The 22153-nt window shown below is 41.4% G+C and overlaps 1 protein-coding gene across 1 annotated transcript in view; it reads left to right on the top strand.

The window, feature by feature from the left end:
• Nucleotides 1-22153, top strand: part of DYNC1LI2 (dynein cytoplasmic 1 light intermediate chain 2) — a 38017-nt gene continuing 15864 nt past the window's right edge. The window contains exons 1-8 of the mRNA XM_060788478.2: nucleotides 1-164; nucleotides 6907-6980; nucleotides 7632-7748; nucleotides 8582-8812; nucleotides 13944-14107; nucleotides 16783-16876; nucleotides 17335-17470; nucleotides 21076-21187. Of these exons, the coding sequence (XP_060644461.1) occupies nucleotides 34-164; nucleotides 6907-6980; nucleotides 7632-7748; nucleotides 8582-8812; nucleotides 13944-14107; nucleotides 16783-16876; nucleotides 17335-17470; nucleotides 21076-21187 (1059 nt within the window). The 5' untranslated portion in view covers nucleotides 1-33. The remainder of the gene's footprint in view (nucleotides 165-6906; nucleotides 6981-7631; nucleotides 7749-8581; nucleotides 8813-13943; nucleotides 14108-16782; nucleotides 16877-17334; nucleotides 17471-21075; nucleotides 21188-22153) is intronic.

Genomic DNA, 22153 nt, shown 5'->3' with positions numbered 1-22153 from the left:
AACGCCTGGGTCCTCCTGGCGGGGCCTGGGCGGATGAGGTCACTCTTTGTGGTGGCTGCCGTTGGCAAGATGGCGCCGGTGCTGGCGGAGAAGAAGCTTCTCGGGCCGGAGGGGCCCGTGGCTGCCGACTTCCCCAGCGAGGAGGAGGAAGGCCAGAGCCTCTGGTGAGCAGGAGCAGCCGCCGCCCCAGCCCTCCAGCCTGCCTGCCTGCCCTGGGCGAGGTGCTGTGGGAGGGCGGCCCGCATCTTGTGCCTCTGGAGGGGAAGCCGGGAGGCCTCGGAGGGCCTGGGAGGCGCTTTGGGCGGGGCTGAAGAGCACCACCACCACCACCCCTGGCAGGACGCTTCTGGGGAGGGAATAGGCCGGGCTTCCCGGCCTTGGGCGAGGCTCTGCTTCTGCCTTTGCCCTTCTGCTTGTCTCCAGGAGTCGCACCTCTTCCCTCTAAAATTGGCCTTCCCCTCCCCTCCTCCTGATGGGGACAGAGACCCTTCAGAAACACAGTTAATGACCTGGGGCCCTTCCACACAGACCTATATCCCAGAATATCTGAGTGTGGATTTAGATAACCCAGTTCAAAGCAGATAGAATCATAGAGATGGAAGAGACCTCATGGGCCATCCAGTCCAACCCCATTCTGCCAAGAAGCAGGAATGTTGCATTCAAAGCACCCCTGACAGATGGCCATCCAGCCTCTGTTTAAAAACCTCCAAAGAAGGAGCCTCTACCACACTCCAGGGCAGAGAGTTCCACTGCTGAACAGCTCTCACAGTCAGGAAGTTCTTCCTCATGTTCAGATGGAAGAGAGTTCCACTGCTGAACCGCTCTCAAGATCCCGGACGAGGCCCCCAAAATGAAGGGAACTATTTTAATTGGCAAATATGGTGACTCTAAAAAGACAATCAGTCTCTGTGAGGTATGAAGCAAAAATTATTTTATTGCGAGTGCGGCCGCACAAAGACAGAACCAGCCGGACAATCAGATGTCTTTCAAAAGGCTGCCTATGCCATTTGATCTTTCCAATTCATTCTTTATACCCTTTTTCTGATGTGTCATGAAACAGATCCACACACTTCCAAACATCCTTTCAAAAACATGTTCTTTCACCTCCTTCCACTTGTTGTTGTGTTGTTGTTCATTCGTTCAGTCGTCTCCAACTCTTCGTGACCTCATGGACCAGCCCACGCCAGAGCTCCCTGTCGGCCGTCACCACTCCCAGCTCCTTCAAGGTCAGTCCAGTCACTTCAGGGATGCCATCCATCCATCTTGTCCTTGGTCGGCCCCTCTTCCTTTTGCCTTCCACTTTCCCCAGCATAATTGTCTTCTCTAGGCTTTGCTGTCTCCTCATGATGTGGCCAAAGGACTTCAACTTTGTCTCTAGTATCCTTCCCTCCAGTGAGCAGTCGGGCTTTATTTCCTGGAGGATGGACTGGTTGGATCTTCTCGCAGTCCAAGGCACTCTCAGAACTTTCCTCCAACACCACAGTTCAAAAGCATCTCTTCCTTCGCTCAGCCTTCCCTAAGGTCCAGCTCTCACATCCGTAGGTTACTACAGGGAATACTATGGCTTTGACTATGCGGATCAAAGCCACTTGACGCCTACAAAAACTGATAACCTTTCACAGACTTAGAGCCTCTCTCATAGATGTTATGACTTCAAATTCTTGGATGTCAGCCTGTGGTAAGTCCTTCAGCTTGCATCCTGTTCCTTCCTGTGCTTTCCAAAACTCAGTCTCTCCTTGCCCTTGCTCCTTTCTATGGCAAAGGACAAGGCTCTTCCTTAGGCTTGCATTCTTAGCATTTCCGACATCTCTTTTCGCCTAATAAGCTCAATTCACCCCTTCACTTATAGTTTGAAGCCATTGTTCCGCGTCCTACTCTCCAGGGAAGCAGAAAACAAGCTTGCTTCCTCCTTCCTGTGACTTCCTTTCACATATTTATACATGGCTATCATATCTCCTCTCAGCCTTCTCTTTTTCAAGCTAAACATGCCCAGCTCCTTAAGCCGCTTCTCATAGGGCTTGTTCTCCAGACCCTTGATCGTTTTAGTCGCCCTCCTCTGGACACATTCCAGCTTGTCAACATCTCTCTTCAATTGTGGTGCCCAGAATTGGACACAATATTCCAGGTGTGGTCTAACAAAGGCAAAATAGAGGGGTAGCATGACTTCTCTAGATCTAGACACTATGCTCCTATTGATGCAGGCCAAAATCCCATTGGCTTTTTTTGCCGCCACATCACATTGTTGTCTCATGTTTAACTTGTTGTCCACGAGGACTCCAAGATCTTTTGTGGGATTTTCTGCCTTGATATTCTGGGATATAGGGCTGTCTGGAAGGGCCCCTGGATTATCTGGCAGTGTAGAAGAGACCTCAAATAACTCTGTTCAAAACAGATATTGTGGTTTATCTGCCTTGATAATCTGGGTCCTATGGCCAGCAGAAGAATCGTACTGCATCGCTAAAGCACTCAGGGCCCTTCCACACAGCCCTATATCCCAGAATATCAAGGCAGAAAATCCCACCATATCTGCTTATAGGGCTGTGTAGAAGGGCCCCGAAATGAAGATTTAGAGGATGTGCTTATCACGTTTGCACATGGCACCTAATTGGGAGGGAAGCTAATACTCCAGAGGACAGGATCAGAATTCAAAATAACCTTAACAGATTAGAGAGTTGATAGGCCAAAACTAACAAAATAATCTCAACAAGGACCAATGTAAGACGCTACACTTAGACAGAAAAAATTAAATGCAAAAATACAGAATGGGTGATGCCTGGCTCAATAACAGTCCATGTGATAAGATCTTTGAGTCTTCATGGACAACAACTTGAACATGAGCCAACAGTGTGATGCAGCAGCTAGAAAGCCAATGGGGTTTTGGGCTGCATCAAAAAGGATATAATGTCTAGATCAGGCATGGGCAAACTTTATTTGCCTTGGGGCCACATAGTGGGCCGGGGAGGGAGGGGGCTGTTTGCATGCTGGGTGGGGCAGGCCATGAGGGTTAAGGCCCGGGAGAGGGTGGGGCAGGAGGGAGCAGGACAGGACCTGGGTCATCCTCAGGTTGTTCTCCTAGCATAAGGATAGGCATGCTTGCCTCATCCTTATGCTGGGAGGAAGGAGGGACATATGGCGACTGCCCCGATCCTCCTCACCCGTATAAATATATGAAATGATGTCATAAGGAAGAGGGTGCAGGCTTGAACTAGGTCTCTGAGCAATGGGTTCAAATGACAGGAAAGGAGATTCCACCTGAACATTAGGAAGAACTTCCTGATCATATGAGCTATTCAACAGTGGAACTCTCTGTCTTGAGGTGTTGTGGAAGCTCCTTCCTTGGAAACTTTTAAACAGAGATTGAATGGCCATCTGTCAGGGATACTTTGATTGTGCTTTTCCTGCATGGCGGGTTTGGATTATGTAGACCATGTGGTCTATTCCAATCTGTTATTCTATGAAAAGAGACTCCCCTGAGGCCAAGTCCATTTCCCCCGTCTCTGATGTTCAAAGGCCCAATTTGGAGATAGTAGCCACCACTGTTATTTTGTGGGGGAAAGGAGTAAAAAATCACAAGACTAGGCTTTCTCATATACATCAGTAGGAAATCAATACTGTCAGCATGAATGCAGCAGAAACTTAATCTACCCATGCAGGTCTAATGGCAGGAGAGGTTGGGCTGACTCTTCAGATTTCCCTGTGATGGTTGTTTGGGAAAGGAGAATTTCATGACACATTTAGGTCCCATCTACACTCCCATTATAATGCAGAATGAACTGCGTTATACAGTCAGTGTAGACTCCTATGAACTGTATTATATGTCCCTTTCAGTCCTGGAGTATTTTATTTCTAGTGTTATTTCCTGCATTGGATATTTCTGAAAGCAGATTAGAGTAAACCGCCTTGAGTCCCCCCAGGTGTGAGAAAGGCGGTATATAAATACAGCAAATAAATAAATAAATAATAGAGTATTAGATTACCTCTTGTGATCATTTCACTATATTATTCCTGATAAACCTTTGAGGAAGGGGTATATACAATAATTGTATATCAGAAGGGTTATTTGTAGTATTGGATTATCTATGTGCAATCTTCAGCATGGTTAACAAAACCCATTGTGTTAAACATTTTGGTCTTTAAACTGGCTTTTCAGCTTCTTTTCTGTGACTTAGGAAGAGAAGAAATCAGTGGAATTGAAGTGAGACTAAAGGAAAGTAATCTTAATGAGTTTTTAGTTGAGAAGGGATTGGAATACCTGTTAGTCATGACCATCTATGCTACCATTATAGTGGAGAGACTGACATTGCTGGAGGTAAACCATGATAAACATGTCCTTCAGCATTGCACTAGTGTCATATTTTTATAGCTATATTTAATAAGCTGTGAAAGCAGAGGATTTTTGCTTCCTGATCATTCACGTTAATAGTTAAACAAAACACTTGTCATGACAAAGCAATAGACAAATGGGCTTAACTAGTGGTTGGCAAACTTTGGTCCTCCACATGTTTCAGACTTCAGCTCCCAGAATTCCCAACTGTTCAACATGCTGACTAATGAGTCTGGGAGCTGAAGTGTTCACCAGTGTTCAACTATGGAACTTAACATTTGAGCAAAGTAATGCTGTCTGTCTCAATCTTTGAGGATCAGCAGTGGGAAAAGGGACCTCACCCCAGCCACAAGCAGCAGAATTTCCTTAGAGGTCAGGTTTCCAAAATCCTTTTTCAACTCAGGGTAACTAAAGTGCTGCATAGGCAAGAACTCTTTTTGAATATTCCCAACAGATGCATAGCAGTTCTTCCCAGTGGCAGTCTTTCAGTATTGTAGCCCCTAAAAGATAGCTAGCCAAAAGTGATGAATGATTTCAAACCAAGAGAGTCAAACATTGTTTTAAAAACAGTTTCCAATATGGTATTTTTTTTAAACATGTACACATTTATTGACCACAGTAACTAGGAAAACATTTCTTTGCATTGTGTTCATTTTGCCTACAGAATGCCTGCTTAGGGATTGGTATGAGGCTGTATGACAAGATGGCTAGTAGGTACAGGAGTTGAAGTCGTAAAGCACTGGCTGAAATGAATGAATTTGTTTAGCCCAATATGCATTCCTGAAAGCCGGGACATGTGTGGCCAGGTGACATCAGATGTGGTCAAGATGGAAAACATTAGTAAAAAGGAAGAATCATAGCTCAGGAGAGGCCATAGCAGTTGAGCCTGAGGCCCTTTCCACACAGCTGAATAAAATCCCACACTATCTGCCTTCAACTGGGATGTATGGCACAAATGTGGACTCAGATAACCCAGTTCAAAGTAGATATTGTGGGTTGTTCTGCCATGATATTCTGGAATGTAGGGCTGTGTGGAAGGACCCTATGCCTCTCAGGAAGACCAAGAATCTGCTCCCTTCCCTCTCTCTATCTCCCCCTTCATCCACTGTGTTAATTGAATGCAAATTTTCTCTGTGCTTTGGACACAGTCCACAGCAGTTGAAATAAGTACAGAACAAAAGAGGAAAGTGGGAGGAGGAGACAGAAAGGCAGTTGAAAAAGTGGGATGACAGAGGATTAATTGGGACTGTCCTTACCCAGTTGGTATATTTGGAGGGTATATTTGTGCCTGTGGGGATACTAAGCAAGATCCCTTGCTTGAAGATGAAGCATTTACAGCTTCCCAGAAAAAAAAAAACTGACAGTCATCCCTCCACATTTGTGAATCTGATTATTCACATTCTTAATTGAACTGGATTATATAGCAGTGTGTGCTCAGATAACCCAGTTCAAAGAGCCCCCAGTGGTGCAGTGGGTTAAACCCCTGTGCCGGCAGGACTGAAAACCCGACAGGTCGCAGGTTCGAATCCGGGGAGTGGCGGATGAGCTCCCTCTATCAGCTCTAGCTCCTCATGCAGGGACATGAAAGAAGCCTCCCACAAGGATGATAAAAACATCAAAAAAATCATCTGGGCGTCCCCTGGGCAACGTCCTTGCAGACGGCCAATTCTCTCACACCAGAAGCAACTTGCAGTTTCTCAGGTCACTCTTGAGACGACAAAAAACAAAACAAAAAAACCCCAGTTCAAAGCAGATATTGTGGGATTTTCTGCCTTGATATTTTGGGTTATATGGCTGTGTGGAGGGCTCCTAATATTCCGGTACAAGATCCAGGGCCTTTCTAGACAGCTATATAACCCAGAATATCAAGGCAGAAAAATCCCACAATATCTGCTTTGAACTGGGTTATTTGTGTCCATACTGCCATATATATCATAGAATCAAGGAGTTGGAAGAGACCTCATGGGCCATCCAGTCCAACCCCCTGCCAAGAAGCAGGAAATGTGGGATTTTATTCAGCTGTGTGGAAGGGGCTTTAGTCACTTCCTGTCCAGTAGAAAGTCCATCATAATACAGTTCGTAACATTTGTGTTCATATGTCTAATGCTTGATCACAACGTCAACTCCCCCATCTTAATTTACACTCTGACAGTAAAAATAACCTGTAATTCATTCAGTTTTGTTTCCCTGGTAAATCATGTTCCTGAGCAAAAAAAAACAAACAAAAAACAATTGTAATGAAAACATGGCCAGAAATAAAACATCCTTGGTATTTATTTACTCATCCAAGAAAAAGGTGCCCTGTCAAGGTTCTGCTTCTCTGCACACCATTCAGTCATTCTTCTCTTTACCTCTCACAATTGTTTCTTTCACCTGGTTTGTGGCATTGTTCAGGCCCCTTCCACACAGCTGAATAAGATCCCACATTATATGCTTTGAACTGGAATATATGGCAGTGTGGACTCAGATAACCCAGGACAAAGCAGATATTATGGGATTTTCTGCCTTGGTATTCTGAGTTTATAGGGCTTTGTGGAAAGGCCCTCTGACAGACTAATATGGGATCTTTTTTGTGTCCACAGGTTCTCGATATTGAGTGAAGTTTCCACCAGGTCCAGATCTAAATTACCCTCTGGTAAAAATATTCTTGTCTTTGGTAAGTTCCAGTGAATAGCAATGGAGAGCTTTTGATAGTTGCAGGAATACTGAAATTTAATTTTAAGTATGCTTGGTTAGAAAAGGAAGTAATGTAATTTTTTTGAAAATCTGTTTAGAGGCACTTTTGGGTTATATGGCTGTGTCCAAGGTTAAGTTGAACTTGTATCTTCTTTGCTAACAGTATTTTAAACCTAATGCATTGACATGAGCCTTATAGTAAGATGTTTTGTTTTTTGTTGTTGTTTTGCATAAATCACAACTGCAACTGTAGCTTTTTGTGGAATTACTGGATCAAATAAGTATTTTACTCTGCAGTTTACTAATATTTTAAACTGTATTGTCGAAGGCTTTCATGGCTGGAATCACTGGGTTGTTGTAGGTTTTTTTGGGCTATATGGCCATGTTCTAGAGGCATTCTCTCCTAGGAGAGAATGCCTTTAGAACATGGCCATATAGCCAGAGAAAATCTACACCAACCCATTTTAAACTGTGTTTGGGTGGAGCTACTGATTCATTTTGAAGTCACAACAAATAAAGATACTTTGTCTATACCCACAAAATGTCTTATCTGTGAAAAGGCATGACTGTTTTTTTCCGTTCAAAGTGGCCTTGTTCATGTTTCTTTTCTGCTCTGCAAACTTATTGGCAGGTGATGATGGCTCAGGTAAAACGACACTAATGACTAAAATACAGGGAACGGAACATGGCAAGAAAGGAAGAGGACTTGAATACCTGTACCTAAACATTCATGATGAAGATAGAGATGGTAAAGATTTTGCTTTTTCTGCATCCCTGTTGCTTAAAATAGAAGGCTGGTTTCTTCTCACAGACACAATTGGGTTGATAATATCTCTTTATATCCTCATCCATGGACTCAGATGTTCGATGGAGCTTAGTCACATGTAAACTTATATAGGTTTGTAATTTTATTTGCATCCATTTGTTTGCATATCTTGAAATGTAAATGGAGCTTCTAAAAGGGAAAATATAAGAATATCCTGGATTTTCCCATACTCTTTGTTACATTACTTTCTAAGAACTAAATGCATTTGGTTTGTTTACGTTGAGTACCTTATCATTATGGATTTTTGATGCTCGCTCAGAATTAAATAATTTATTCAGTGTACATAATTTTTCACTGTACTCTGTATGCTTGTGGTTTCCCCCTGAGATTCCTTTCTGTAGCCAATCGTTGTGGCAGAACATGCATTCAGATTTAGAAGGGGTGGTTAGGAAATCTTATCACATGGGGCTAGAGTTGTGAGTTGTATAAGACTAGTAGGCCTATCACTTACATTTGAATAAAGAAAGTCCTATTTGTTTCAGGAAGGTTAGGCCAGATATGGGAAATTTTGCTCCTGTACATGTTTTGGCCTGTACTTCCATCATGGCTCGTGATAAGCGATTGGTTAAATTATAGTTTAAAAATCTGGGGAGCCAAAGGTTTTTCACCCATCGTTTTGAGGCTTGTTTTCATTTGTGTCTTAATTTCTGTATGCATAATCAGTTTAAACTGTTATAAAATAGTGCATTTAACAAATATGTAAGGTGTTTAACTGTGGGTTGTTGGATATGTATTAATAATCTTCTGCATTTCAGATCAGGCGCGCTGTAATGTCTGGATACTTGATGGGGACTTGTACCATAAAGGCCTCTTAAAGTTTGCTGTTTCAGCAGAATCATTACAAGAGACTCTTGTAATATTTGTAGCTGATATGTCTAGACCTTGGACTATTATGGAATCGTTACAGAAATGGGCAAGCGTCTTGCGTGAACATATTGATAAGTTGAAAATTCCTCCGGAAGAGATGAGAGACATGGAACAGCAATGTAAGTAATCTGAGATTTAATATGATTGTTGTTGTTTATTCGTTGAGTCGCTTCCAACTCTTCGTGACCTCATGGACCAGCCCACGCCAGAGCTCCTTGTCAGCCGTCACCACCCTCAGCTCCTTCAAAGTCAAGCCAGTCACTTTAAGGATACCATCCATCCATCTTGCTCTTGGTCGGCCCCTCTTCCTTTTTCCTTCCATTTTCCCAAGCATCATTGTCTTCTCCAAGCTTTCCTGTCTTCTCATGATGTGGCTAAAGTACTTCATCTTTGCCTCTAATATCCTTCCCTCCCTTTATTTCCTGCTTGGATCTTCTTGCGGTCCAAGGCACTCTTAGAATTTTCCTCCAACACCACAGTTCAAAAGCATCTATCTTAATATGATACTTATTTTCATAGAATCATAGAATTGGAAGAGACCTCGTGAGCCATCCAGTCCAACCCCCTGCCAAGAAGCAGGAATATTGCATTCAAAGCACCCCTGACAGATGGCCATCCAGCCTCTGTTTAAAAGCTTCCAAAGAAGGAGCCTCCACCACACTTCAGGGCAGAGAGTTCCACTGCTGAACGGCTCTCACAGTCAGGAAGTTCTTCCTCATGTTCAGATGGAATCTCCTCTCTTGTAGTTTGAAGCCATTGTTCCGTGTCCTAGTCTCCAGGGAAGCAGAAAACAAGCTTGCTCCCTCCTCCCTGTGACTTCCTCTCACATATTTATACATGGCTTTCATATCTCCCCTCAGCCTTCTCTTCTTCAGGCTAAACATGCCCAGCTCCTTAAGCCGCTCCTCATAGGGCTAGTTCTCCAGACCCTTGATCATTTTAGTTGCCCTCCTCTGGACACATTCCAGCTTGTCAATATCTCTCTTGAATTGTGGTGCCCAGAATTGGACACAATATTCCAAGTGTGGTCTAACCAAGGCAGGAAGAACTTCCTGACTGTGAGAGCCATTCAGCAGTGGAACTCTCTGCCCCAGAGTGTGGTGGAGGCTCCTTCTTTGGAAGCTTTTAAACAGAGGCTGGATGGCCATCTGTCAGGGGTGATTTGAATGCAATATTCCTGCTTCTTGGCAGGGGGTTGGACTGGATGGCTCATGAGGTCTCTTCCAACTCTTTGATTCTATGAGGATTTATAGGAGAGTGCAGTAAACAAGCACACAGCCATATATTCTAGTTCAAAGCAAATAATGTGCACAAAGTTGACTTGTTTTACTGAATCCCAGAACCAAGCACAATGTCAACACACTCACTGTGAAACCAAGAAATATCTTGCAGTGTTGGATTTCCTGTAACTTTGTGGCCTGCACCATCATTGTCAAGGATGTAGTATTAAATGTTTGTAGGAACTGAAGCACCACCTGTGCTGTTTGATATTCTTCGATATGGAAGGTCTGAGACGTGTATGATAGTTGCTTTCAGAACATAATGATTTATTCTCTAACGCAGGGAGTCTATCAGGGTTGTCATGAAGCTGCCTATTCATAATTTCTGTATGGTGGGAATGTTACTAAATAAAGGATACTCAAAGACAGGAGAGGTCTACCTGGACATTCTGAGCTTAAGAGTTATTTATATACTAATGCAGGGGGATAAATATATTTGGAGCTTTTTTATGATGGGACTGTTGTTAAATGAGTCACAAAGACAGGCGACTTTGAGGTCTAACTGCATATTTCAATCATAAGAGTACGGTGTTTGCATGACCTTCTTTTGAATCTATATATATATAAATGCTCTGTGCATAATGAGTGCCTCAAAAACAAAAGAACCAATGAATGAAATCACACAAAATTTGGCAACAAAACTTCTTACAACACAAGGAGTGACCATCACTCAAAAAATATGATTTTGTCATTTGGAAGTTGTAGTTGCTGGGATTTATAGTTCACCTACAATCAAAGAACATTCTGAACTCCAACAATGGAATTGAACCAAACTTGGCACACAGAACTCCCTTGAACAACAGAAAATACTGGAAGGGTTTGGTGGGCATTGACCTTGAGTTTGGGAGTTGTAGTTTACCTACATCCAGAGAGCACTGTGGACTCAAACAATGATGAATCTGGACCAAACTTAGCACAAGCACTCAATACGCCCAAATATGAACACAGATGGAGTTTGGGGAAAATAGACCTTGACAGTTGGGAGTTGTAGTCACGGATTCACAATCAAAGAGCATTCTGAACCCCACGAACGACAGAATCGGGGCAAACTTCCCACACAGAACCCCCATACCAACAGAAAATATTTAAGGCCATCCAATCCAACTCCCTTCATCAGGGCAAGAAAATGTAATCAAAGCCCTCCTGACAAAGAGCCATCCAGCCATAGATATAGATAGGTATATATGATTCACACACACAAATATAGTATCATTGATTTGAAAGGGACCCCTGAAGAAGGACAATTATATGTTGCCTGTTCCAGAGTAGGCAAACCAGACAATCTCCACATCAACACTGACAAAGGAAAGCAAGAAATACTGTTTACCCACAAGCATAAAGAAATTACATATATTAGAAACCAAGACTTTGTCATTACTTTATTTTCCATATTAACAGACTGGGCCACAGCAATGCGTGGCAGGGGACAACTAGTTTATTATTAAAATTTGGAAAATAGCCTTTTAAATTGCTGTCATGTCCTTAAAAAGCACTACATTTCAGACATTCTCTTTTGGTACTTCCTTCATTGCCAAGAAATATAATTGACAGAATCTCTCCTGTTAATTGCACACATGTCTAACTTTAACCTTACAATCTGCATATTTTAAAGCGGTGCAGCAAAAAGCTTACTTCCAAACTTGTATCATGTGGCTTTTTGAAACAAATAGTCTGAAATTCATTGGATAAAAGGATTCCTTTCTTCTATCACGAGGGATGTTTTTGATGGGAATGACATCATTTTGTATTAGCGAAAGCAATGCCTGCTTTTGGAATTAAGCAGTGATGTTATGTCATTCCTGGGTTGGAGCACTTCATGCAGAAGTAGTGGCAATCATGAAATGTAATGAAAGCTGTCAAACAAACTGTTGGAACACTGCAGGAGGTCAACCATAGCCAGTTTTGTGGTTTTTCGTCTTCTTTGGACATGGAAGGATTTGTTGTACCAGTTGAAGCAGCAGCTTGAGCAGCACGAGGACAATTCACCCTAAGGGGAAAGTTTTGGCCTCTTATACCACAGTTGTCTACAACAGGCTCTTGTTCACTGTAACATCGCTTTAAATGTCAGAATAGCACAGCAGTTTAGATATGGAGCAATCCGGCCTCTTATGAATATTTTGCTGTGTTTCCTTGGCTATTGACAAAGAAAGGAGTGCAGAATGCAGTGATCTACATTGCTTACTTACTTAGGCAATCCCTCGTTGGACGAGTAAGATGGTGTTCCTTGATGAGTATTATTGTGGGTTTGTAGGTGGCTGTGGAACCCTATTCTTGACCCACATCTTCTCCCACAGTGAAGGCGTTGGTTTCCAGGTGGAAGGCGGTCCCGGTTGGGGTTGGCTTGACGCGCCTTCCTCCTGGCATGTTTCTCTCTTTCACCCTCCACTTGTGCCTCCTCGAATTCTGCAGCACTGCTAGTCACAGCTGACCTCCAGCTGGAGCGGTCAAGGGCCAGGGCTTCCCAGTTCTCAGTGTCTATGCCAGAGTTTTTAAGGTTGGCTTTGAGGCCATCTTTAAATCTCTCTTCCTGTCCACCAACATTCCGTTTTCCGTTCTTAAGTTCAGAGTAGAGTAACTGCTTTGGGAGATGGTGGTCAGGCATCCGGACAACGTGGCCCGTCCAGCGTAGTTGATGGCAGAGGACCATCACTTCAATGCTGGTGGTCTTTGCTTCTTCCAGCACGCTGACGTTTGTCCGCTTGTCTTCCCAAGATATTTGCAGGATTTTCCGGAGGCATCTCTGATGGAATCGTTCCAGGAGTTGCATGTGACGTCTGTAGTCAGTCCACGTTTCGCAGGCATAGAGCAGGGTTGGGAGGACAATAGCTTTATAGACAAGCACCTTGGTATCCCTACGGATGTCCCGGAGTGATCTACATACATAGAGAAGGGCATATAAAATTGACTTCTTCTGTGCAGATCACCCCAACTTCTTTCCTTCTGGTAAGGAAGACAGTCTTGGTTTGCCTGTACCACTGCCTGCCTCCTTCACTAGAACAAGGTGATATGAAGGAATAGAAAGCCAACTGGCTAACAAAATGAAGTTCAACAGTGACAAATGCAAGATACTCCACTTAGGCATAAAAAATGAAATGGTACTTTTGTAAAGTGTGCAAGTTTTGATAGTAACTGGATAGAATTAAGCAGCCTTCAGGGACTGATTACGCTAAAATACATCTAAATATATTGCAGTGATCAAAACCTGTTAGTATTGTCTGCCTGTATTAGTGCAAGTGAGATACACTTTAACCAACTTTTCATGTTGCACCCAATACTTCGAGGACTGTCCTGGATTATGGTAAATTGCCAGCGAACAATTCTTGCTGCTTATAGATAGGGTGGATAGAAGATAGATCTGTATCTCCTGGTAGATCTCTGATGGGGCAGGAAACACTTGGCTGATTTCTTGTGATGCAGGGAACATGCCATACATCATTCTTGTTAATGGCTTTATCTGTTCTCTCCTGTCTTTGGCTTCTTATGGATTACAGAAGGTAAAGCAGGAGCTGCAGTTACAGAAGCCATCTTGAATTTGGCTTGTGGAGCCTATGGGAGAAGTCTCAAGACTGCCACTTAGATACTGCACTTAATACAAAACCATATTCATAGCTCCCTATGAAGTAAACTCTCTGAACACTGCCACTTAGATACTGCAGTTAATACAAAATACAGTGTTGCTGTATTGACATTTCAAATCACAATAAATAGATTTTGAATAAGGCATCAGAACACCTTAAAGAATGTGTTATTTTGAAACGTTGTTTTTTAAGACTTCGAAAATAAATCTGTCAGGCAAAACAAAGCCATTTTAAAACACTAACGGTCTATTCAATCTTTATAATGGCAGATTGTTTTGTTATTGTTTTGAATCTCACGTTCTGCTTTGAGTTTGTTGTTTGTTTAATCTCAGAGATCACACTTTGTTATAAAACAAAAGCATTTTAATATATGTTATCAATATTTTTCCTAGTTGTGAAGGCTTTCCAAGAATATATAGAACCTGAAGAAGGTTATCAGGGATCACCACAAAGAAGAGGCCCATCAGGACAGGATGATGAGAATGTTACTTTACCACTTGGCGATAACGTGCTGACCCACAACCTTGGGATTCCTGTGATAGTTGTTTGCACAAAGGTGAGCTCGAGCTCCAGCTCACTGGTGATATGTGGTATTTATTTCAATTGTACACAACATTGTGATTTGAAGGCAAAACTTCCATGTTTACATGGGAGGGCTCTTCATCTAAATGGAATGGTTTCTATTTTTAGTCAGAAAATGGAAGGGAGCAGCCATTTCAATTTGTTGAACTTTCATCTACTTGGGAAGAAGTTCTTGCCGCTTTTAAAAATCAGTTAAGGTTTTTTATTTTTCTATATTTAATCTTCTTTTCCAATATAAGTTTGAAACTAGATTTACTCATTCTTTAAGAAAGCCAATGGAAACAGGGTATAGGTTACAGCTTGTGTTTTATGTGGTTACACTCCCTCTGAAGATGTAGGTTCACAGCGTGGGACTGTTTCCTGGATTTATCATTGAACCTGGAACTCCAGGTCTCGGTGGTGGCCAGGGGAGCTTTTTCACAATTAAAACTTGTGTGCCAGTTGCATCCCTACCTTGGGAAGTCAGACTTGGCCATGGTGGTACATGCTCTTGTTACATCACGAATAGACTACTGCAACAAGCTCTATGTGGGGTTGCCTTAGAAGACTGTTCGGAAGGTTCAATAGGTCCAACGGGCGACAACCAGATTGCTCACCAGAGCAGGGCACGGGGATCATACAACCCTCCTGTTACGCCAGCTCCACTGGCTGCCAGTCTGCTACCGAGTACAATTCAAAGTGCTGGCTTTAGTCTATAAAGTCCTAGCTGGTTCCGGCCCAGCTTAGCTATTTGAACATATCTCCTCCTATGATCCACCTTGGAGATTAAGATCTTCTGGGGAGGCCCTGCTCTCGGTCCCACCACCTTCACAATCGTGACTGGTGAGGATGAGAGACAGAGCCTTCTCAGTGGTGGTCCCTCAGCTATCGAACTCCCTCCCTAGTGAAATTAGAGTAGCCCCCTCTCTCTTGACCTTCAGGAAGAAAGTAAAAACGTGGTTATGTGGCTGGGCTTTTAGATAGCAAGTTTTTTTTAGTGCAATAAGAGAATAAGGAACAGTGAATGAACCAATGGAACAGCTTTGAATTATGATGCTGGTTGGTGTGATTTTAATAACTGATTTTAAATTGTGTTGTTTTAATGTAAATGTTTATTGTAGTGTATGTTTATGTTTTGGCATCAAATTACTGCCTAATTTGTAATGCCACTCTGAGTTCCCTTTGGCGTAGAGAAGGACGGGATATAAATTAAATAAAGAAATAGTAAGAGATTATAGCTATGAGGCTTGTTGATAGGTCAGCCCTGGTTAGTACATATTTATTTATTTATTTATTTGACTTGTATACCACTACTCCCAATTTGGCTCGGAGCGGTTTACAGCCTTAGTTAGCAGTCTGGCTGCTCCTCTTTGAACTAACTGAAGTTTCTGAGCACTTTTCCCAGGCAGCCCCACATAGAGCGCATTACAGTAGTCCAACCAGGATCTAACCAAGGCATGTATCACAGATCCTACTTCTGCAGGAAATGGGCTCCTTTGGTGCACTAGCTTTAACTGTGTAAAAGTACTCCTGGTCACTGCTGATGCCTGGGCCTCCAGATTCAGAGCTGGATCCAGGAGTACCTCTAAACTGCGGACTTGCATTTTCAAGGGGAGTGTGACCCCATCTAATGAAAGCTGAATCCCTATTCCCAGTTCGGATTGACAGGGAGCACTTTTGTCTTGTCTGGATATAGCTTCAATTTGTTTGAATCAGTAGCTTTGTTGTGACAGATGAAAATGTAACATCAGAAACAAAGCACCATAATACTTTGTAGTATGTAATATACCGCATATTCTGGTGTACAAGACTACTTTTTAACCCAAGAAAATCTTCTCAAAAGTCAGGGGTCGTCTTATACGTGGGAGTAGTCTTATAGACCGGGTGCTGAAACTTCCAATCGGATTGGAGAATCTGTGGTTGCCGCATATATGGTGGGGGAAGCTCAAAAATGACAATGGCCGTGTCCCTGCTGTATGCAGTGATTGTATGAAAGCATTAAGGACGATGCTGTACAAGTATGGTAGAAGAAAATCCATTCATCAGGATTCGTGGACTTAATGCGGTCCCGATGGTGAGGTGAAGGGGCGCCACACCTGGAAGGTGTAAGTGAAGGATGGAGCAAGCTGCAGGCTTCTGGGGCGCCCGGGATATGGTAAAAAGAGATAAAGTGGCTCTGGGCCCAGACAAATGCACCTCTTTTACCTGTCTGGCCCGCCCTTGTATCCTATTACCGTACCTCCTCCTCTGCCTCTCAGATCTCGCTCCTGAAGACTGCCGTGAAGTGGTGCAGGTGCGAGATCTGAGAGGCAGAGAAGGAGGTACAGTAATACGAAAATGACCATATTGAAATCAAATCTGATGCTTTTTACATTTTTATTTGATGTGCGTTGGAAGAGGGGTAGTCTTATACGGCGAATATATCCCAAACTATATTTTAACTGGAAAAGTTGGGGTCATCTTCTACGCCCAGTCGTCTTATATGCGGTATATATACGGTATATAGATTTCAGATTCATGCTTTTCTGATGTTTTAAGAAAGATGATTCACCTGTCAGACTTTGGCAATGATCTCTTATTAAATTTGCTTTGAACATTGATTTAGGTAAAAGCATACCTGTTTTGCACATATCTTCAACTCTAAGGTTGCTCTTTATCTTTCGTTTTCAGTGTGATGCAGTAGGTATATTAGAAAAAGAACATGACTACAGAGAAGAACACTTCGATTTCATCCAGTCGCATATTCGTAGATTCTGCTTACAGTGTATCCTTTTCCTAGTTGAGATTAATAATTAATGTTGACATATTGAGTTGTCGACTTTCCATAGCTCAGCATGCCATCATTTCACCCATTTATAGACCACAGATTATTTTTAAAAAATGTTTAGAATTTATATGTGATGCAGTAAAGTGAAATACAAGTTATAAGTTTGTTGTGTTGATATTTGACTTTGCCACTGTCCATAATAACGACTTTTATTTTCTGTCCTCATATTAAGTACCTATCACCCAGTCCTTCTTCTCCATAGTCTTTCATTAGACACTGAAATGTCTGGTTTGTAAGAGTTGTACTTTTGGCTTGTCATTTATAGTATCTGAATTAAAATACTTAATTTTTGAAAACCTCTGATCAAAAACCTGGAATACATATTTTAACAATCTGGTTTGATTTGAATCGACCCCAGCATTTGCCTACTGCTTTCCTTAACATACCTAAAATAGATGGAGCAGCCTTGATCTATACATCCGTTAAGGAAGAAAAGAATCTCGACTTGTTGTATAAGTATACTGTACATAAAGCATACGGCTTTCACTTTACCACTCCTGCCTTAGTGGTAGAAAAGGATGCAGTTTTCATGTAAGTTTTTTTTGTAAATAATCTTTATTGAAGGTTTTCTTTTTTAAAATACAAAATATTGAAAATAGTCAGAAGGAAAAAGAAAGAAAAAAAGAGAAAAATATAAAATAAAAAACAGCAGATAAGTGATTAAAAAACAGGAGCAAGATGGTTGTATCTCCTTTATTGACTTCCTGAGTATCTTTCAAGTGGTTTTTCCTCTTCTTTCTTTTGTCTTGCCTTTTCTTCCCTCTTGTTTCCTCTTCCTTTTATATTATTATATTTCCATTTTTCTGTTTCAAATAATTTGTCACTTTTGTCCAATCGGTTTCTTTTATTGGGGTCCCTTTATTTTTTTGATATTAGATATGTTAATCTGTCCATATTTTTAATATCTACAATTTTTTCTATCCAATCACTAACTTCTGGGATCTCTTCTTTTTTCCATAATTTTGCGTAGCAAATTCTTGCAGCAGTATTCAATAGAAAAATAAGTTTATCTATATTTTTTCTAATTTTTGATCTATTATCCCTAGTAGGAATGTCCCAGGTTTGAATGGGATTCCTATATTTAATATTTCATGCAATATTTTGTGAATTTTCCCCCAATATGTTTTAGACTTTGTACATGACCACCACATGTGGAAATATGATCCCTCTATCTTTCCACATTTCCAACATTTTATGTTTATGTTTTTGTAACATTTCCCAAGTTTTTGAGGGGTCATGTACCACCTATGTGCTACTTTAACCCAATTTTCTTTTAGGTCTGTTGCGTATGTGTATTTAATCTTTGTTTTCCAATTTTTTTCCCAATCTTCTTTTTTAGTTGTTTTTCAAATATTTTCTTTCGATCTCTTCATATATATTTTTCTCCCTCCGATTCTGTGTTCCATTCCAATAGTTTCCTATATATTTTTGTTATTACTTTTCGTTCTGACTTCAATATAGTGTTCCAGAAGATATCTTGTTCTTTTTTTTTTAAAAAAATCAATTTTTATTGAAAGAGTATACGATTACATGGAAAGTGGGGGAAATATAATGAAGAAGATAAAAAAGTAGGAAATAAAATAGAGTAAAATGAGAAAAAATGAGAAGAAACCCCAAGGTAGATAGATATCTTGTTCTTGAAAACCTATTTCTTTGTCTTTCTTAAAACATTCCTTTATTTGTCTATATTGATACCACGATAGTTTTTTGTTTCCCATATTCATTTCCTGTTGTATCTTTAATACAGTCACACCTTTTTCTTTCTTTAATAATTCTTTATATTTTGGTCAATTATTCCACCCCATTTCCCTTCTTTGTGTTGCCTCTAGTTTTCATGTAAGCTGAAGGGAAGAGCAAGAGGCCTTTACCCTCTTTTAGGCTTGCAATAAGACTTTAAAATAGTATTTTGTTGGAAATTAAAGTATGTATATGGGGCACTCATGTACTCCCAATAGCGGCAGCCAAATTTTAAACCTATTTCAGTCAAGAATGAGCTTGAAAGAAGGTTGGCTGGGAGGAAGAGAAGGGGTTTTAAAAGGGGGTTGAAATCTGACCTATGTAGTCAAATTTAAATCTGTTTTTCATCAGTAGATTTTAACTTGCATTTTAATTCTTGTGTATCTCAGACATGGGCAAACTTTCTAACTTGGGGGACACATGGCGGAACGGAGAGGGGTGGGCAGGCTGGGAGGGAGGGAATGAGGGGATTCTCCCCAAGTCCCCTTTCCTCCCTCTTCTCTTTCGGAGGCAGAAAGTGAAGGGAAGACGGGAAACGTTTGGATCCCAAAAAGGCTTGGCCTTGGTCAGGATGAGATGGTGGATGGAAGGTAAAAAGTGTATCCATGAGACCCTATATGTCCTACTGATATGGAATCCTAGAATCCTAGAGTTGGAAAAGACCCCCAAGGGCCAACCCCCTGCCATTCAAGAAGGCACAATCAAAGCACCCCCTCTGTGGAAAAGCCTCTGAAAAGGAGACGTCACCACACTCCCAAGCCACTCTCCGGGAAGTTCTTCCTAATCTTTTCAGTCAAATCTCTTTCCCTGCCATTTGAAACCATTTCTCATTTCTGCCCTGGTCTCGAGAGCAGCAGGAAGTCAGTTTTCCTACTCCTCCTCAATGAGACACTCTTTAAAATACTGAAACATAGTTCTCATGTTCCCTTTCAATCGTCTCTTCTCCCAGCTAAACATCTACCAGGAGGAAAAGAGGAAGGAAAAGGAAGGAAAAGAGAAGGAAGAAAGGAAAGGTGAAAGGGAATGGCGGGAGGGAGGGTGGAAACAGAGAAGAAAAGGGAAGGAAGGAAGGAAGGAAGGAAGGAGAAAGAGGGAATGAGGGGAGGAAAGAGAAGAAAGGACAAAAGGGTGGAAGGGAAGGAAGGAGGGAGTGAGAACAGGAGAGGTGAGGAAAGAAGGGGAGGAAGGAGAGAGAAGGAAGGAAGGATAGGATGGTAAGAGAGAAGAGGGCCTGAGAAAAGAGCCCAAGGGGCCAGGTTCGGCCCCCGGGCCTGGGTTTTCCCATACCTGGTGTATCTTCTTGTATGCATTTTAATGATGTTATATTTCTTGCTTTAATGATGTTGTACCCCAACTTGAGCACAGGGAGAGGCGGGTAATACATTTATTATTATTGTTATTATTATTATTATTTACACAAAAGCACAGTATGTCACAGCAAACGAGATCTGAATGCTGGATTTCGTATCACAAATCACAAGTCGAACACTTCCCAAGCATCTAGGACTGTGTGATGTATTTTCGAATGATGCGCGCAGATCCAAGTAAGGTGGCCTTTTGCAGTTGACAGACCATGATTTTGTCGATGTTTATTGTTTCCAAATGCCGGCTGAGATCTTTTGGTACGGCACCCAGTGCGCCAATGACCACTGGGACCACCTGTACTGGTTTATGCCAGAGTCTTTGCAGTTCAATTTTGAGGTCTTGATAGCGGCTGAGTTTTTCCTGTTGTTTTTCCTCAATGCGACTCACCTGGAATGGCGACATCAATAATCCATTATTATTATTTATTTATTTATTTATTTGATGCACTTATTAACCGCCATTCTCAGCCCTTACGGGCGACTCATGGCGGTGTACAGTACACATAAAAAGACAGTTACAAAGGCCAGTATCAACAGCATATAACTATACGACAAATACAAACTACATAAAAATCCGCTTCGTCTCTTAGTAGAATCATAGCCAGTCTCATCTTCCTTATACCATTCCAGTTCTCATTACCGTAATGTTGTTGCTTAGCACTTAATTATTATTGCTGTGAAAGGACAGAATACAGAGTGGAGGTAGATTGTGAGGCAGAGGAGTGAGGTGGGGACATCCATGATCCGGAAGCAGGGTTTAAATCTTGTTAGTTCTGCTAGAATGACAGGAGATTGAGGGAGGAGAATTTGGAGGAAGAGCAATGGGACAATATGGTTGAAGGGCCAGAAAAGGATTAAAGTGTGGCTGTCTCTGTTGGAAGGATAAGAGATTGAGGGGAAAAGAAGGGGGGAATGAGTAATTGGATCTAGTGAAATGATAACTACAAATTCACAAAGAACCAAGCCTGTGAAAGAAAAAAACTTGCAAATATGAAGGGCCAACTCTATGCACATACATTGTATTTCTTTCCCTAGACCTGCTGGCTGGGACAATGAAAAGAAAATTGCAATTCTACATGAAAACTTCACAACAGTTAAAGCAGAAGATGCATATGAAAACTTCATTGTAAAGCCTCCTGTAAGAAAGGTATAGCCTCTTTTTTTTTGTATAATTTTTATTAAAGCTTAATATAATTACATGGAAAGGGGGGGAATATTTAAAAGAAGATAGAAAAGTAGGAATAAAGAAGAAAAAAGGAAAAAAAGAGAGAGAGAGAAAGGGAAAAAATAGGGGAAAGGTTCGACTTCCATTTCATCTTCATGGTATTCCCTCACATTTAGTTTTCAATTCTTATTTAAATCTCCAATCGTTCTTTCTCTCTTCTATTTTTATCGTAGTTTTGAAAGAGAGCCCAATCCGTCCTTTTTATTGTCTTCCCGGTATTCTTCTTTAATAAAAAAGTTAATTCATCCACGTCCTTTATTTCTCTCACCTTATCCAGCCAATCATCAAGGGCTGGGGTTTGTTCTTGTTTCCAGAGTTTTGCAAAAACAATTCAATTTACAAAGTAAATAATTTGTTGTCGTTTTCACTAAGCTGTAACTCCGAATCTGTAAAACCTAACAAATAGTACTCAGGTTTCTTTTTAAAAGTCTTTTTCAAAAAAAGTTTGTGTCTCCTCGTGGACCAAAGTCCAATATTTCAAAGTTTCCTTACAAGTCCACCACATATGAAAAAATGTGCCTACCTTTTCACAACCTGAAAGGTATAGCCTCTTTGAAGTAGATGTCGCTTTATTTTACACACAGTGTTCCTGGTAACTATCATATGAAGAGAATATGCAGAATCTGAGGCCTTAATTTGACTCTGTAATCTGGATTTTCTTTTTGTAAACTAGTAGCATTCTCTTAACACTTGGAGTAGTTCAGTTTTCTGAAGTCAGATTGTGATGTTATATCAGAGTGAAAATGTGGTTCTGGCATCAAGCCTTCAGAGAAGAACCATAGTGCAATGGATTAACTGGAATTATATGCAATGACTACCAGAATGACCTGGATTATGATTGCAGGTTGCATAGTTTTATAGTAATAGTAATGTTTTATAAGATATTGT

The sequence above is a fragment of the Anolis sagrei genome, chromosome 8 (genome assembly GCF_037176765.1).
Source record: "Anolis sagrei isolate rAnoSag1 chromosome 8, rAnoSag1.mat, whole genome shotgun sequence".
Lineage (NCBI taxonomy): Eukaryota > Metazoa > Chordata > Lepidosauria > Squamata > Dactyloidae > Anolis > Anolis sagrei.
Note: the sequence above shows the minus strand (reverse complement) of the source record. Positions and strands in the feature narration are given on the sequence as shown.